This window comes from Octopus bimaculoides, chromosome 18, assembly GCF_001194135.2.
Source record: "Octopus bimaculoides isolate UCB-OBI-ISO-001 chromosome 18, ASM119413v2, whole genome shotgun sequence".
Lineage (NCBI taxonomy): Eukaryota > Metazoa > Mollusca > Cephalopoda > Octopoda > Octopodidae > Octopus > Octopus bimaculoides.
In genome coordinates, this window is record NC_068998.1 from 19,493,240 (window position 1) to 19,510,251 (window position 17,012).

The 17,012-nt window shown below is 34.1% G+C and overlaps 1 protein-coding gene across 1 annotated transcript in view; it reads right to left on the reverse strand.

Moving 5' to 3' along the window:
* The window catches only part of LOC106874512 (intermembrane lipid transfer protein VPS13A), a 264,016-nt gene that overhangs the window by 116,710 nt on the left and 130,294 nt on the right, over positions 1–17,012 (reverse strand). Inside the window, exons 11-22 of the mRNA XM_052974544.1 lie at positions 16,422–16,528; positions 13,355–13,526; positions 12,309–12,371; positions 11,742–11,850; positions 9,714–9,814; positions 9,054–9,121; positions 8,801–8,878; positions 6,940–7,138; positions 4,585–4,643; positions 3,729–3,881; positions 2,156–2,237; positions 27–111 (exon numbers count right to left, since the gene is read on the reverse strand). Of these exons, the coding sequence (XP_052830504.1) occupies positions 27–111; positions 2,156–2,237; positions 3,729–3,881; positions 4,585–4,643; positions 6,940–7,138; positions 8,801–8,878; positions 9,054–9,121; positions 9,714–9,814; positions 11,742–11,850; positions 12,309–12,371; positions 13,355–13,526; positions 16,422–16,528 (1,276 nt within the window). The remainder of the gene's footprint in view (positions 1–26; positions 112–2,155; positions 2,238–3,728; positions 3,882–4,584; positions 4,644–6,939; positions 7,139–8,800; positions 8,879–9,053; positions 9,122–9,713; positions 9,815–11,741; positions 11,851–12,308; positions 12,372–13,354; positions 13,527–16,421; positions 16,529–17,012) is intronic.

Here is a 17,012-nt window from a genome sequence, read left to right on the forward strand (position 1 = left end):
TACTGAATATAATGTAAAAGTTTTACCTGGCTTAACAAGTAACATTTGAATATTGTCAAGTTGAATATTGAACTTGTCGTAGGCTGACTGGAGCAATTCTTCAACTGTTGACTAGAAAATATAAAAAAAAGTTTTAAGAAGCTTAGATATTATTCTAGGCAAAAAGAAAAAAAGAATTGAGGATTTAGAGGTCTTGCCTCCTGGGTGTTCCTTTATTCAATCTGTTCTTAGATCACATGAGTAAGATAGCCAAAAAATGTCTATGCATCTGCATAAGCTATTTTCCTTATCTGCCAACAAAGAGATCCCCCCCACTAAACATGAAAATTAAATTTTGGGTGAAATTAATTAAAAAATTTTTAAAAAAAGTATTTTCCTTTTTCTTTGACAGTCCCTAAACTAGGTTTTTGTTTTCTTTCTCCAGCTAAGAGGTAAATTTCAGTTCACTGAGGATATTGTTTTTGGCATATATCATCCAGTACATCATCACCAACCTGAATTATCTAAATTCATGCCAATGGTCCACTTGAGTCATTTCTCTTAGCTAACTTTTTGTAAAAACTACTAAGTGGTATCAAAAAGTTTCCGGACTAGCTATGTAGAGCACCAACAGATGGCAGCACATGGTTGCATGCATAGTGAAAGTTAACAGTGTCTTTATAAGGCAGTGTGCCAAGTGACATCGTTGCTGTGTTTACTTTGCAAGTTGTGAAATTTGTGCTTTTGTAATCATGTGTATGCTGTAGTCTGCGATTTTGTCATGGACAGGAACAAAGAGCCAATGTGAAATTTAGCGTTGAACTTGGGAAATCTGCTACAGGGACATCGAGCATGCTTTGGTAAGCCTATGGTGATGAGGAAATGGGTCATATGCAATGTTTTGAGTGGCACAGGCATTTCAAAAGTGGAAGAATGTCCCTGGAAGATGATGAGCAATCTGGAAGATCTGACATGAGCATCATCTCTGGAAATGTGGTATTGTGCATTGAGAATTCATCCTCCAGGACCAGACCATCAATCAAGAGTTCTACTGCGATATTTTGAAGCATTTGAAGGAGAACATTCATCAAAAGTAACCAGATCTGTGGAGCACGAAAAATTGGATTCTCCGTGATAGCAATGCACCTTGTCACTGAGTTCTCCTCAGTTGTGAGTTTCTCACCAAAAGCAACATAGTATCGCCTCTGCACCTGTCCTATTCACCAGGTTTAGCACCTGCGGACTTCCATCTCTTCCTCAAGATGAAAATGCAGCTCAAAGGTTGCTGATTTAACACCATTGTCAAGAATCACAAAAGGTCCTCGAATGCCTAAGGAAAACAACTTCCAGGCCAGATTCCAAAAGTAGCAGAAATGCTGGGACTGGTGTATTGCTGTGCAAGGAGACTATTTCGAAAGAGATAATATTAGAACTTAGGTAAATAAGTTATTTTTTGTAAAACATAACTAGTCTGAGAGCCTTTTGATCCCAATTTGTATACAGTTGACCTGCCAATGTAAACAGTTACAGCTTTAGCAAACAACTTCTTTACAAATCAAAAGCTATATTATGAGCAAATTCAAAATATACTGTAGCTATGACAGCGTTGATATAGAATATTTGTGAGTGGTCACAGAAGACAAGTTAAGCACATGATTAATAGACCTAATTATTTGAAGTTATTCATAATTTGAATGAACACACACACACACACACACACACACACAACACAAGGACTATATAATAGAGTAAGATGAAATTAAGTGACATGTGATTAATAATAATCATGTGATAACTATGTGCTGAATATAAAATATATACACAGCTGTTAAACCACACTAAATATTGATCCCCTTTTGATAAGTATAAGACCAAATATTTTTGCAAGAGAACTGATTAAACCCAGTGCATTACTGATATTTATCTGCTTTTTAATCATTCTTGAGGTGATTTATTCAAGGCAACAAGCTTTGAATTCAAACTGTAAAAGCTAAAAACTAATTACTTTAAGGGTAATTTAGCACATTATTACAATTTCTGTCTACTTGCTTGCTGTTTTAAATATTATGGAATATTGTATTAGACCTGCGTGAAAGTATTTCAAATATAATATTACACACAAATTAGTGGTTTGTTTGTGCAAACTGTGCAATGCTGTGAAATATATAATAATTACCTGTGATACACTGATATCTGAGGTGTTTTTTTCACTGTTTACTTTCAAGTTACCAAGGTCTAGGATAAGTCGACGAGCATTTCTAGATGAAAAAAGGAGATTACATTAGGGAGTTGAAACTGTACTCATTATGCATTTTTCTTTTAACTGAAAAAATAAATAATAAACAGATATTTCACTTTTTATCCACTCCACTTGCTGGGATGTATCAAAGATTTATTGAAGATTATCTCAGTTTTCAAGGTACTAAGTGCTTTGGAAAGCATTTCTCTCTTTGGGACACTATCACAGACTTTGATCATAAGAAAATTTGAAGAGAGCACTCATTGTAAGGTAATGAAACACTTGTCAATTATACCATGCACATAGCCATGAAATATACCTCTATGGTACCTATTTATAACTAAGTGGGCTAAGCCATAAAAAATTAAGAAACCTGGCCCTAGATACAAAACAGTGCTGATGAAAAGATGCAAAACATATCAGTACATTATTTTAATGATAATAATAATAATAATAATAATAATGGTTTCAAATTTTTCCACAAAGGCAGCAATTTTGGGGAAGGGGATGAATAAATTATATCAACCCCAGTGTTCAACTGGTACTTATTTTATTGACCCTGGAAGGATGACAAGCAAAGTCGACCTTGGTGGAATTTGAACTCAGAATGTAAAGATGGACGAAATGCCGCAAAACATTTTTCTTGATGTACTAACGATTCTGCTAGCTCACCGACTTAATAATAATAATAATAATAATAATAATAATAATAATAATAATAATAATAATAATAATAATTATGATAAAAACTTTCAAGTGTAGGCACAAGGCCTGAAAATTGGGAGAAGAAGAATAATTGATTACATCAATGCCAGTGTTCAACTGGTACTTATTTCATTGATCCCAAAAGGATGAAAGGCAAAGGTGGCATTTGAACTCAGAATATAAAGACAGAAGAAATGCTACTAAATATTTTGTCCATTGTGTTAATGATTCTGCCAGCTTGCCACAATAATAATAATTAATAATAATAATAATAATGGCTTCAAATTTTGGCACAAGGCCAGCAAGTTTGGGGGAAGGGGTAAATCAATTACATCAACCCCTGTACATAAGTGGTACTTATTTTATTGACCCCGAAAGGATGAAAGCTAAAGTCAACCTTGGCGGAATTTGAACTCAGAAAGTAAAGCCAGAGGAAATGTTGCTAAGCATTTTGCCCAGCATGCTAATGATTCTGCAAGGTTGTCATTGTTACCGCTCTCCTCATTCACCTCAGCATTCAGACCACACAGGAGCAAAAGCAACATACTAACACACTTTCAACTTGTGCATTTGACCAACAGAAAATGTCAACAAACAATATATTAAATCCATCATTGACTACACCAGTCCTGTGAGCTTGAATTTCTTCACAAACTACAGAGAACAAAAAAACAGCACATTGTACACCACATCCACAGATCACTGATACTATAAAACAAAAGCTCTTTCGAGTCAAATTTATGTTGTTCTTACATATGTTTCAAAAATAAATTGCATAATTATAAAAGAAGGAATAGATAATTACTTTCGATTGAAGCCACTTTCAGGAACGATTACATAAGAAGACTTCAAATAAACACAAATGTCAGTGAATTTGTGTTGCTCAATTGCATGTTTTAGTCCAGTGGTAGATAGCTGTTTCACCTCATTAAATTTAGCCATTGCTGCTTGTGACAACCTGTGAAATAAAAAAAGAAAAGAAAAGTTATGAGGTCCTTTTGCAATCGACAAAGCGGAAAATATTTCTCATTAATACAAAGATTTTGATTTACTTGAGTTATTTAAGTTACTCCCCTTATAGGTTAAATTTATCATATGGAAGACTAATTCAGAGAACACCTCCTTGATAACGTCCTAAAACCTTGGGCCCTTGTAAACTCATCGCACACATTTTAACTTCTATAGGCCACTCCCATCATCACCTTTCTGCCTTTGGTTTATTCCTGCACCATGGTCCCTTTCCCACATGCTACTCCATGAACACAAACTGATTTTCCAACTGGGAGCATTCTCTCCTTTTGGTATCAACAACTATTTATTTTTTTCTCTAATTTCTTTGCTACTTCTTCCACACCTACACCCCTCAATAGATACAAATGCACAAACTCACACAATCAGCTCACCAACACATGTGCTCACTGCTGCTACTAACTTCTTTTTTTGCACATATTCAACATTTTTACCAAATATCCATCTTCACTACTCCAGAAACAATAGATCTGCCAAAGTCATTTTATTCATCTGTACTTACTGTGGCTAAAATATTTAATAAATCTCTTAATTTCTTTTTAAAAATCTGAATAATTGAGACATTTTCTACTTACTGTGTGATTTTTTTATCACACAAAAAAATTTAATGAAAGTAAGTAATTCACACTAACTGTTTCAAATAGACTGATTCGGGTGGTTTGAAAAATACAGCCAAGGCATTGACAGTTACCTAGAAAAAATAATAACAATGTTCTGTTTTAAATAAGAAAATGACAAAAACAATACATTATTGAAAATGATTTCAAAATATATTTCACTTTTAATAGATACAAATATCTGGTTCCAAAGAGAAAGAAAAAAGTATATAGTTATATAGTTAAAATAATTATTTCTTAATTTACAAATCAAAGACAGAGTAGTAACCATTGTCATATATATATATATATATACACACACACACACAGACCCGCATAGAATGACGTTACAGAGAGAACTGTATAAGATTAAATATTATTAATACTATTCAACAACAGTTTGAATTGTTGTCAATTAGTGGTGAAAGAGGGAAGAAATTTGTTGAATCTTCCTTCCTTAGAGCGAAATTTCTCAAAGATTTAGTACAAGATATGAAGTTGAGTAGGTGGCAAGAGTGTGAAGGAAGAAAGAGGTCTGACTGAATTTAAAGAAGGATAGTATAGAGTAAATAAATTTAGTAAAAGAGGAAGACATAAATAGACAGAGGGAAAGATTTATCTAGCAGAACATTGTTATCAAACAAATAACTTTTTTAACATGTTTATTGTTTTAGGAAGGTGAATCATTTCTTTAGTATCCTGATCATTTTTTTCCAAAAATAAAATTACATCTTAATCAATATATTCTGATTCTTCTTTTTCAAGTGCCATTTTTTAATCTGTCTTTTCTGTTTTACTCATTTTAGTCATTGGGTTGTGGTCATGCTGGGGCACTGCCTTGAAGGGTTTAGTCAAACAAATCAACCTGAATACTTATCTTTTAAAGTCTGGTACTTATTCTATTGGTCTCTTTTGCTGAACTACTGAGTCATGGGGATATACACAAACCAACACTGGTTATCAAGTCTGTGTCAACCCTTTAATATTCAGATTACTCTGCCAAATGTAATGCTTATATATTCATATTCTTTTGAATAAATCATAGTTTATCTCATAGCTTCAAGATTTAAATGATGTGACATATGCCAGTGACACATAAAAGGCTTCTGTACAGGTGACACGTAAAAGGTACCCATGCCAGTGACATGCAACAGGTACTCATGCCAGTGATATGTAACAGGTACCCATGCCAATGATATGTAACAGGTACCCATGCCAGTGATATGCAACAGGTACTCATGCCAGTGATATGTAACAGGTACCCATGCCAATGATATGTAACAGGTACCCATGCCAGTGATATGTAACAGGTACCCATGCCAGTGACATGCAACAGGTACTCATGCCAGTGATATGTAACAGGTACCCATGCCAATGAGATGTAAAAGTCAACCAGTACACTCTATGGTGTGGTTGGCTGTAGGTATGGCATGCAATCATAGAAACCAAGCCAAAACAGACTGGAACCTGGTGCAGCTCTCTGGTTTACCAGCTCCAGTAAAAACATCTTACCATACCAGCATGGAAAATGAATGTTAAATGATGATGATTATTATTTATTTTCAGAATGACACTGTAGGGTAGGTGTGAGAGGCCAGATCTTGCCAGTTTGAACATAAAACAAGTAGAATATTTGGGACAGACTTACCAAAAATCCTCTATTCTGACCTTTAGAAACTACTCAGTCCTTTCTTTGTAAGACTTTTCACATATGTGTGGAATGTTATAAGAACTGAATTGTGTGCCTGCCATCTTGGTGATAAAATATGTAAAATGTGGTGTTACTTTCGAACATCTCTCTGATGTTCTGATGTGTTGTAAATTTTGAAATTTCTTAGCCAGTCTTCTTCAGTGAGGTAAAGTTACAGTGGATTTAGTTTTAGATTTTGTATGTTATTGAAGGCTTTATATGATGAACTGGGGATTTGTTTTTTTAGATTGCTTATTTGTTTTCTTTACTGAAAAAACAACCATCACAGAATTGTGAAATGCGTCGAACACCAGGAAAAAAATATGTACCAATAAATCAGTACAAGTTCAATATGCTAACAACTATTTCTTGTTTTGTTTTGGAGAAGTATATTGTAGTTTATTGAATCAAAATCATTAAATAAACTGTCAATTTATTTTATCAACACCAAAATATAAAAGGTAAAGCTGATTCTAGTTATCGTACAGCATTTATAGTAAGGCAGTATACTATCTTAGTCCCTCTAATGTTCTCTTGTGGTTCTAATAAGCACATATCAGAGAGAGAGAGAGAGAGAGAGAGAAAGAGAAAGAGGGGAGGGGGAAAGAGAGAAAGAGGAAGGAGAGAGTGAGAGAGAGACAGAGATGAACATATAATTAATTAAGTTTCTAATAACAAATAATATTTAAAAGATAACTTACAGCATCATAGATTATCTGTAGAGGCTCAGCATTCACACTAACTCTAGTATCACAGCTACCGTCAAGAGGATTGGTTTCAATTTTGACAGACAACAGAGGAGATGAATCACCTTCAGTCATCTTTGAGTTCATCATTTTTGGGACGAGTTTGTTTTGTGGTGACCCAAATATTGTCAATTGCTTCATAGAAGTATTGACTCTGAGAATAAAAGTCAAAGAGAGATTAAACATTAACAGCCTGTTAGACTAAATTATCAGTAAGTGTGTGACTAATATAATGGTTTCAATTCTGGCACAAGGCCAGCAATTTTGGGGAAGGGGCCTAGTTGATCACATTGACCCCAGTGTTCAACTTGTACTCATTTTATTGACCCCGAAAGGATGAAAGGCAATGCCGATCTCAGCAGAATTTGAACTCAGAATGTAAAGATGGATGAAATACTGCTAAGCAGTTTTCCCAGTGTGCTAACAATTCTGTTTGCTCGCCATCTTAGTATGACTGATATAATACAAATATCTAATCAAATTTTACTTGCTCTATGATAAGGTTTGCTAGCTACAGTTCAAGCTAACAATAAAAATTGCCTCGCAATGTAGTTATTTTGATCCTGAGTGATATTCCATTAGCATTAACATACTTGGAGTTTTGTAATCTCTTGCTTTTGTACAGCTCTATATATTAGTGTTATGTGTACAACAGAAAGTGGGGCAAATTGCCAGGGAGGAAGCTAAAACTTTTCCTCAAATTAGTCAAATTCCTAATGCATTGCTGTCATTTCATGTAATGTTTTGGTGAACAGACATATCAGTATAGTGCTATAATGAGATGAATGTGCAACTAAATGGTAATTTCAAAATCAATTCTGAAAGGGTTATTGAAAAGTAGTGTAGAAATGAAGTATCTTGCTCAAGGACACAACATACTGCCAGGAATTGAACTCATGACCTTATGGTCATGAGCCAAAAGCCCTAACCACTAAGCCACACATCTTCACAACATGCAAGTGGCCAAGAGCTCCACAGACATGTGTACCCTTAACTTAGTTCTCAGGAAGATTCAGCATGATACAGAAAGTGACAATGCTGGCTTTTGAAATACAGGTACTATCCATTTTTTCCAGCTGAGTGGATTGGAGCAACATGGAATAAAGGGCCTTGTTCAAGTATACAATGTGCCACCAGTAATGAACTCACAACCATATGATTGAGAGCCAAAAACTCTAACCACTATGCCACATGCCTTCACTGGACACATGTTATGTGTATGGAAATTACAGTTTGGTAATGAAGTGTCAAGTGATCTGAGTGGATGGCACCCACAGAAGAAGAAGGATAAGAATGACATGAGAAGAAGTGATGAAGGCTGCGTTCAAGAGTCATAATATCACAAAGGAATTGACAAGGGACCATAATATGTGACAAAATATTGTACTGGAAAAGACCTAACAAACCCATGCAAATATGGAAAATAGATGCAAAAGGATGATGATTAGCTAATGAAGGTTTTATGAAATATTTAACACTCCTTTTACAGTACATGAAAAAGCCAATTCTAAATTAACTATTAGAAAATAAAATAATTTCATGTAAATCATCAACTATTTCAAAAATATAGATTAAAATATAAACATTTTAGAAGACCAATTTGTTAAATTATCAATGTGATGATTATAAATATTTAGTGACTGGCATGAATACCAGGCTTGGTATATTATGTTATACTGTTGTCTGGTTTGGATTACAAACGAAATCTAAATTGAATTTCATTCTCAGGAATGATTCTAGAATTATTTCTAAACTACTACAAATAAATAGTCAAGTTAAATAATGGACATTAAAATAAAAAATACAAAATACTTACAAAATGGCATTAGCAGATGGCCTCTGGGATACAGATGAAAACACTTCATTCAGCTGCAGCTTCATAATATCAAAGTGACTGTTAAAAAGGAAAAAAAAAAATTACAATAATATTAAATGCACAGTGTAGACAACTCTGTATTGGCATTTAAATCAATTTCATTGAAATAAGTTGAAGATATTGAGAAAAACATATCACAAATCTTCAAGCAAAATTGCATTACAAGATTGAAGGGAAAAAAATGGTTTCTTACTTTTTGTCATCATCTTTGATAACAACGGCTAGGCAGTTCAACTTGGTGACCAATTGGACAGCAATATACTGAAGTTTAATATTGAAATGATACTTTAATGGAAATATTCAAAGTGGCTCTGAACAAATCTTTTTTTTTTGCATTAGTTATTGCTCTCTTTCTCTCTCTCTCTCTCTCTCTCTCTCACACACACACACACACACGCACATGCATACACACACGCACATGCATACACACACGCACATGCATACACACACGCACATGCATACACACACTTTCATTTAAAAACAAAATAGTATTTTTAAGAATGGACTTCTTTAAACATTTCATTTAAACACCCAACTGAGTTTAGCAAATTTGGATATTATTTACATCAAATAAATGTAATTTCTTTCATGCACTATTCTTTAATCATCAATCTGTATTGATTCTTGAATGCTTGTGAAGCTATCTTGCAATAGATGCAACAGATATGTTAATCAACATTGATTAGGTCCATCAAACTGTATATACATCTATACAAGCATACACATACATGATCATCCAATGCAGATTAGGAGTTAGAGCAAAAATATTGCTAACAAAATTGGATCAGGAGATACATTTTTTTTTCTTTTCCCCCCTAAAACAAATGCTAATGCAATAAATTGAAAACATTACCTCCTTTGGGAAAATGCCTTCATTCACATTTTCTTCATAACCAATGGCATCATAGAGACGGGCCTTTTCTTCAGGTGTGTACAATTCATAGAACTGATCCTCTACAAAGAACAGAGCATGTCAAAGACATCAGTGTTATCTCTGCCAAATGTTTTAAAATCAATATAGCACTGATAGATTAACATTTTTGGCTGTTGAACAAGTTTTCAACAGTTTGGTCTGCATTTGCCAACAGGGCACATATTTGTTATGTTGTTGTTTAACTCTAAGTTGGACCTGACTGGCCAAACCCATGATCAAAAGCAATCGAGCCATGATCATCACATGTTTCTGGTATATCTAGACTAAATTCTTGAAAGGGTTCTTCCTTTTAAGAAGTGATTTGAGTGAGATTTGGTTGCTATTTCTAACAGGTCAAGCAACCACATTGTAATCCATCCTATTGGCTTAATAAATTTTATGTTTTTGTACATGTGTTCAAACTGGGACTGAATTCACAAACCAGTTCGCACATGATTCCAAGCTTTAATACCATATAATAAAGCATGCTCTAAAGCAATGGTTCTCAAACTGAGAAATATCAACTCCACCTCAACAAAAGGAAATTTATGAGTGAATCTTCAATCCAACGTCCACTCCATCACTATTAATATGGGGACTAAGTAGAGTCTCTGCATGCATTTAATTCTTCTTAGTTCACCATGCTTTGAAAAGTTTAAAAAGTCAAAATCCATAGTAATTTTATAAAAACAAAGCAATTTGTTGATCCACTTTCCAATCCCTTGATTTCCCCCCACCTCACTCATTTCTTTTGAGCAACACTGGTCTACTACATGAAATGAAAGCTTGTGCATTCAATTTCGGCTTGAACACATTTAAATAAATGTAGAACCTGACAAAAATACACCAAACTGTTCAAAATAATATTTTACAAAACAAAAAGATTAAGTCTTAAAGAAAATCATTCCAGCAGTATTATTTCTATTTAAATATTTTTACATATGTTATTTTCTATAAGTTGATGGCTGTGTAAATTCAAATATTTACATGCTGGCTCAGGATTACTCTTCCTGAAAGGAACCCAGTTTTCAATTGATTAATTAAAACAAACTGAATAATATCTGAATGAAGGTACTTGAAAAAATTAATAATTTTATGGTAAACGACATTTAGTAGAAGCAAGCTCCTGGCAAGAATTGTTTTGAAGAAATCATGAACTGTACATAGTTTTGATGTTGTTCATCAATGTATCTAAAGCCCTAAGCCTATGTGACAGATGTTTTTAAGAATTTTAAAATCTTCATCTGTCTCATAGGTTCAATAAAGTTGAAACAAATTTTTTTTCCCCTAGAAAATAAGGGAGGAAAACTGGGAGGAAGATTAAGAATGAGATGGTTGGATAGTATCCATAGTCTTGGTCATGCTTGGGAATCCAACTGGAAAGTGAAATGACAGTTGCTTCTGATAGGACCCTATGGAGGAAGTGCCTGAAGGTTTTACTCTCATGACACTTCCAAGAATAATGGGCAGAAAAGATGGATGGATGGACATGATATGGTTTGTCTTATATTAGTAGTTCACTGACCAATGTTCCATTGACCAAAATACTCACAAATTCAGACAATTATTAAGAGAACAACTGCTGTAATCTATTAGCTTCATTAAATGTCTACCTTTCCTTTATTTTCTAATGTATAGAAAATAGATATATATTCATTTGATCATGTTTTCTTCTGTTAACTTTTACAATCTTCTATTCCAACATTTGCCTTGATGCTCTTATGAAATATATTTTTCAGGTTTACTTATTGTAGGGCTGAAGCCTACATGTTTAGTGAATGAAGGCAAGGTCTCAGTCAGCTCTTCACTCAAATCAGTAGCAAATTCTCATTTAGAGAATGATTAAAAGTTTAAATGCTCTATTGCAAAATGTAAAGCAACATCTGCAGGGTGATACAACACTTGACATATAATACTTGAGATACTACTGAAAAAAGAAAAGGGATTAAAAATGAAATAAAAGCTTACGTATTCCTTTGCTCTCTTGCTTTTCTGGACTTCTTGTTTCAGAGCTAAACCAGCCTCCAAACCACCCTTTACTCTTCTGGTTGGCTTTGACAACTTCTAGTTTGGCAGCCTTTAAAAGAAAGTTTTCTCCAGTTAATGACGTCTTGCAGGCTTTAAAAAAGGTGTAACTTGAAAAGAAACCTTAAATTTTTCACATTATGGTTACATCAAGGAAACTACTGAACTGCTATTTAACCCTTTAGCATTCACATTATTCTGTCAGAAGTAATGCTTATTTATTCTCAGTTTTATATTAATCCAGCATTATGTTGTGGCATTGAGATTTTGAAGGGATAACTTAATTTTTAGAATGATATTGAAGGGTTGGTGTGAGAGGCCAGATCTGGCCAGTTTGATCATAGAACAGGTAGAATATTTCGGCTGAATATGGCTGCTTTAAATGCTAAAGGGTTAAACCTTCCATGTTTTAGGCAATGTAGGTGTCTTACATTATTCTTTGGCATTCCTTACAATCTTGTGATTATGTTTAAAAGAAAGAAACTTCTAGGTTAGAAGGGTGAAACCTACCTCTACTTCTGCTTGTTGTCTCATCAGAAGGATACAAAAGATATCCAGATATTTTTCCGATTCCTGAAATGAAATTAGTAAATAACTGATTATTAAAAATGAGAAAAGAAACAGCAATAAGATAATAAAATACTATTCTAGCTTTAGATAAGGAATCATTTTGTGTATACTGATTTTAGAACTGGTACACTGAACCCTTTCATCACAAGAGGCAACTAAAAGGATTGGCAACAGAGAGGACATCATCATCATCGTTTAACGTCCGCTTTCCATGCTAGCATGGGTTGGACGATTTGACTGAGGACTGGTGAACCAGATGGCTACACCAGGCTCCAATCTGAATTGGCAGAGTTTCTACAGCTGGATGCCCTTCCTAACACCAACCACTCCGAGAGTGTAGTGGGTGCTTTTACATGCCACCGGCACAAAGGCCAGTCAGGAGGTACTGGCAACGGCCACGCTTGAAATGGTGCATTTTACGTGCCACCTGCACAGGAGCCAGTCCAGCGGCACTGGCAACGAACTCGCTCGAATGACTTTTCACGTGCCACTGGCACAAGTGACAGGAAGGCGATGTTGGTAACGGTCACACTCAAATAGCGCTATTTACGTGCCACCGGCCTGTAAACTATTACCTTAAAAAGGAAGCCAAGAGGAGCATTAAGATGGTCATGAGGCCATCAAGGCTAACTCCATCATTTGTTGCTGGTTGTTGTTCTTTATAAATACACAATCCAATTTCAGAACAAATATGTACATCACAGCAAAATTCCTTTTTGTCAATGACGTTGATAATCATTAGAAGACAGATGCAGAGAAACTACTATTCCTTTCCTATATAGTGAATGTAATATCTAATGGAAAGACTACCCCTGAACTTACAGCACAAACTCTGTTTCAAAATTTTCAATCAAAATTTCAGGTTAAATTATGTTCCAAACACTAGTTCTATAATAACAAAATTATCAAAATAAATTCTTCATTATTATATGTTAGTTATCATGTCCAAATAAGACACTTGCTATTGATTAAAATACATATCTAACCGCAATAGTTTTTGAAACGCTTGATGCAACTGATTTCTGAGAGAGTTTCTTAACGTAAGCTTCCTTGTATTGTTTCATTATAGTTCTGTGATTTATTATGTGAGCCCAGGAAAACATCTTTCTTCGACGTCGAACAGTTTCCTCCAAAATGCATTCATAAGCATATTTCCACCTGTAAGAATAAAGAAAGTTTTTTTTTTCACTATATTTGCCAGTGTATAATAAGATGCACTCTCACACAAGATGCACCCCTACTTTATAAATATATTTTGTGAGAAAAAGAATAAATTTAATATGCATCATCACACACTTGGTAATTCTTCCATAATATATTTGCATTAGACACATAACAATTTTTGGTTACCTTTAAGAATATAAAAAAGGAAATTATGTGCCAGCATCTTTTATCTTTTAGCTTTTACTTGTTTCAGTTATTAGATTGTGGTCATGCTGGGGCACTGCCTTAAAGAATTTTTAGCTGAATGAATTAACCCCTGTACTTTTTTTTTAAGCCGGATATTATTCTATCAATATTGTTTGTTGAACTGCGAAATTACAGGGATGTAAATTCACCAACACCGGTTGTCAAGTAGTGATGGGGAGACAAACACAGACACGCACACATATAGATATATTCTATACACACACACACACACAGATATATTCTATATACACACACATACACAGATATATTCTATATACACACACACATATAGATATAGTCTATACACACACACACACATATATAGATATATTCTATACACACACACACACACACACACACACATATATATATATATATATATGATAGGCTCCTTTCAGTTTCTGTCTATATAATTCACTCACAAGTAGTAGACACTTGCTCAAGGTACCATGCAGTGGGACTGAACCTGGAACCATGAAGGTGGGAAGCAAGCTTCTTACCACATAGCCATACCTGCATCTAGTATATATAGTAAACTGGGATTTTATTAACAGAAATTGGTGCAAAAGTTGATGAACTACAAAGCAAAATGAATAAGAAAAAGATACACCTTATCAAATCATGGAAACTAACAAAAGATTTTAACCAACAAAACTTCTTGCAACTTGACCAACTGTCAACAGACACAAAACCAATCATAAACACTTCAGAACACACAACAACAACGACACCATATTTTCTAGCATACAAATGAAATTTTTCAGACCAAAATTTACAGCCAAAATGGCAGGTCAACTCATACACCAAGAGAAGTTTGGAAAATCAAAAATTCCATGTGGAATACAGGAGGAGAAATCTAGTGATGATGCTTGAATGTTTTGAACAGGCACTCCATTGATTGCAATGATGAGGGTTCCATTTGATCCGATCAACAGAATAGCTTGCTTGTCATATTACTGTGAAATTGGCTGAGCACTCCACAGAGGATGTGACAAATCTGGTCCTTTGAAATAAAGGCACAAATTATTTTTGCCAGCTGAGTGGACTGGAGCAACATGAAATAAAGTGTCTTACTCAAGGACACAATGTACTGCCAGGAATTGAACTCATGACTTTATAATCATGAGCAGAATACATTAACCACTAAGCCACATGCCTTCAATGATTATACTGTATACTATGTCAATTTGTATGCTGGAAAATATAGTATATACATTAACAACAACAAAATGTCCCTTTCAGGCTTAGGGGTCTTAGCTGAAATTTATTGTCATTACAAACATGTTAGAAAACTTAATGCTTTTTATTATAGTAAAAACAAGTGTTTATGTTCAACTGATTGGTTTCATAAGAAAAATAAACTAAAAAAAAAAATTAATAAAAAATAGTCTAAGGAAACTAATGATGTTAGCAAAGCAAACATAGTGAAATTTGTAAAATAAAAATATATTCACAAAAGGACTTGCCCAAAATTTCAGAACCCCACATCATCACCTCATAATTTTACTTTATGAATTTTATCAGTTATAACTATGAGAAAAATCTTTAGAATATTGTCAAATTTTAAATCAGGCAAGAAGCAGGCTTCATGAGACATGGCTCATCATCTGGTAGTCAATACTATAAAAAATATTGAAGGTTCCATAGGCTGTAGATTGGCTATGACTGTTCTAAATAATAATATAATGAATGATAACAATCTTCTCTTCTTATATAATTTCAGTACCATAAGATAATAAAACACTAATCTATCATACAGTATACTTCCTGTTTACAGGTATGATAATTTCAGTCAGGATAACTGTCTTCTTTTCACCACTGGATACAGTTGCAGACTCTCCAGCACTAGCGTAGCTAGAGTGTGTGCCACCTAGGGCGGCCCTTCCGTTTTCTGCCCCTGGACCCCACAAAAAACACATATTGCTTACAGTAGACCCTTTAAAAGTGTTACCCAGGGTGGACCCAGCCCCAGCTACCCGAGTGCTCTCCAGGCAACATTAGCAACTTTGTTCGCATTAATTATCAATTAGTAACATTAGTAACATTTGCATTAATTATCAATTTAATTGCTTTTTGTAAGTGTTCCGAATAATAGATTTAAGAAACAATTCCTACCCGATTGGCTCCTATCAACTATAAAAGACAGTTTATAAAACACAATTTAATTTTAAGAGGCCCTTTGTCTTTTAACTTTTATCATATACCTTTCACTTGCTTCAGTTACTGGACTGTGGCCATGCTGGGACACTACCTTGAAGGGTTTAGCTGAACAGATCTACCCCAGTAGTTATACTACTGGTTTCTTTTGCTGAACTGTTAGGTTATGGGGACATAAACAAACCAACACTGGTTATCAAACAGTGGTGGGAGCCAAACACACACACCCACCCACAATGGGCTTCCATCAGTTTCTGTCTACCAAATTTTGGCTTAGGTCAACTCAAAGCTATACTAGAAGACATTTTCACAAGGTGGCACAGAATGGGACTGAACCCAAATCACATGGCTGGGAAGCAAGCCTCTTACCACACAGCCACACCAGTACCTAAAAACCTTGTTTCCATGTAGCATTTATGGCCCTTCATTTATTATTGTCAATTCAAGGTGATTTAGAACATGAAAGGAATATTTATGAGAACTTACCATCTGGAGTAACTAGACTGGAGGGGAACATCTGGTCGATATTTGCGATACAATGCAGAAATTGACATTCGTTCAAATGATTCCAGCAATTCCAGGATATCATCATACTGAAATGCAGAAACAAAATTTATTTCAAATGACAATACTGCTTCTCTTTATCTTTTGTTTCAGTCATTGGACTGCAGTAATGCTGGGACACAGCTTTCAAGCATTTTGTTGGATAAATTGACCTTGATATTTTTATTTATAAGTCTGGTATGTATTTTAACAGTCTCTATATATATACATACATTTATATATATATATATATATACATACATACATATATATATACATACATACATACATATACATACATACATACATATATATATATATATACACATACATACATATATATACATACATACATACATACATATATATACATACATACATATATATACATACATACATATATATATATACATACATACATATATATACATACATACATATATATACATACATACATACATATATATACATACATACATATATATACATACATACATATATATATATACATACATACATATATATATACATACA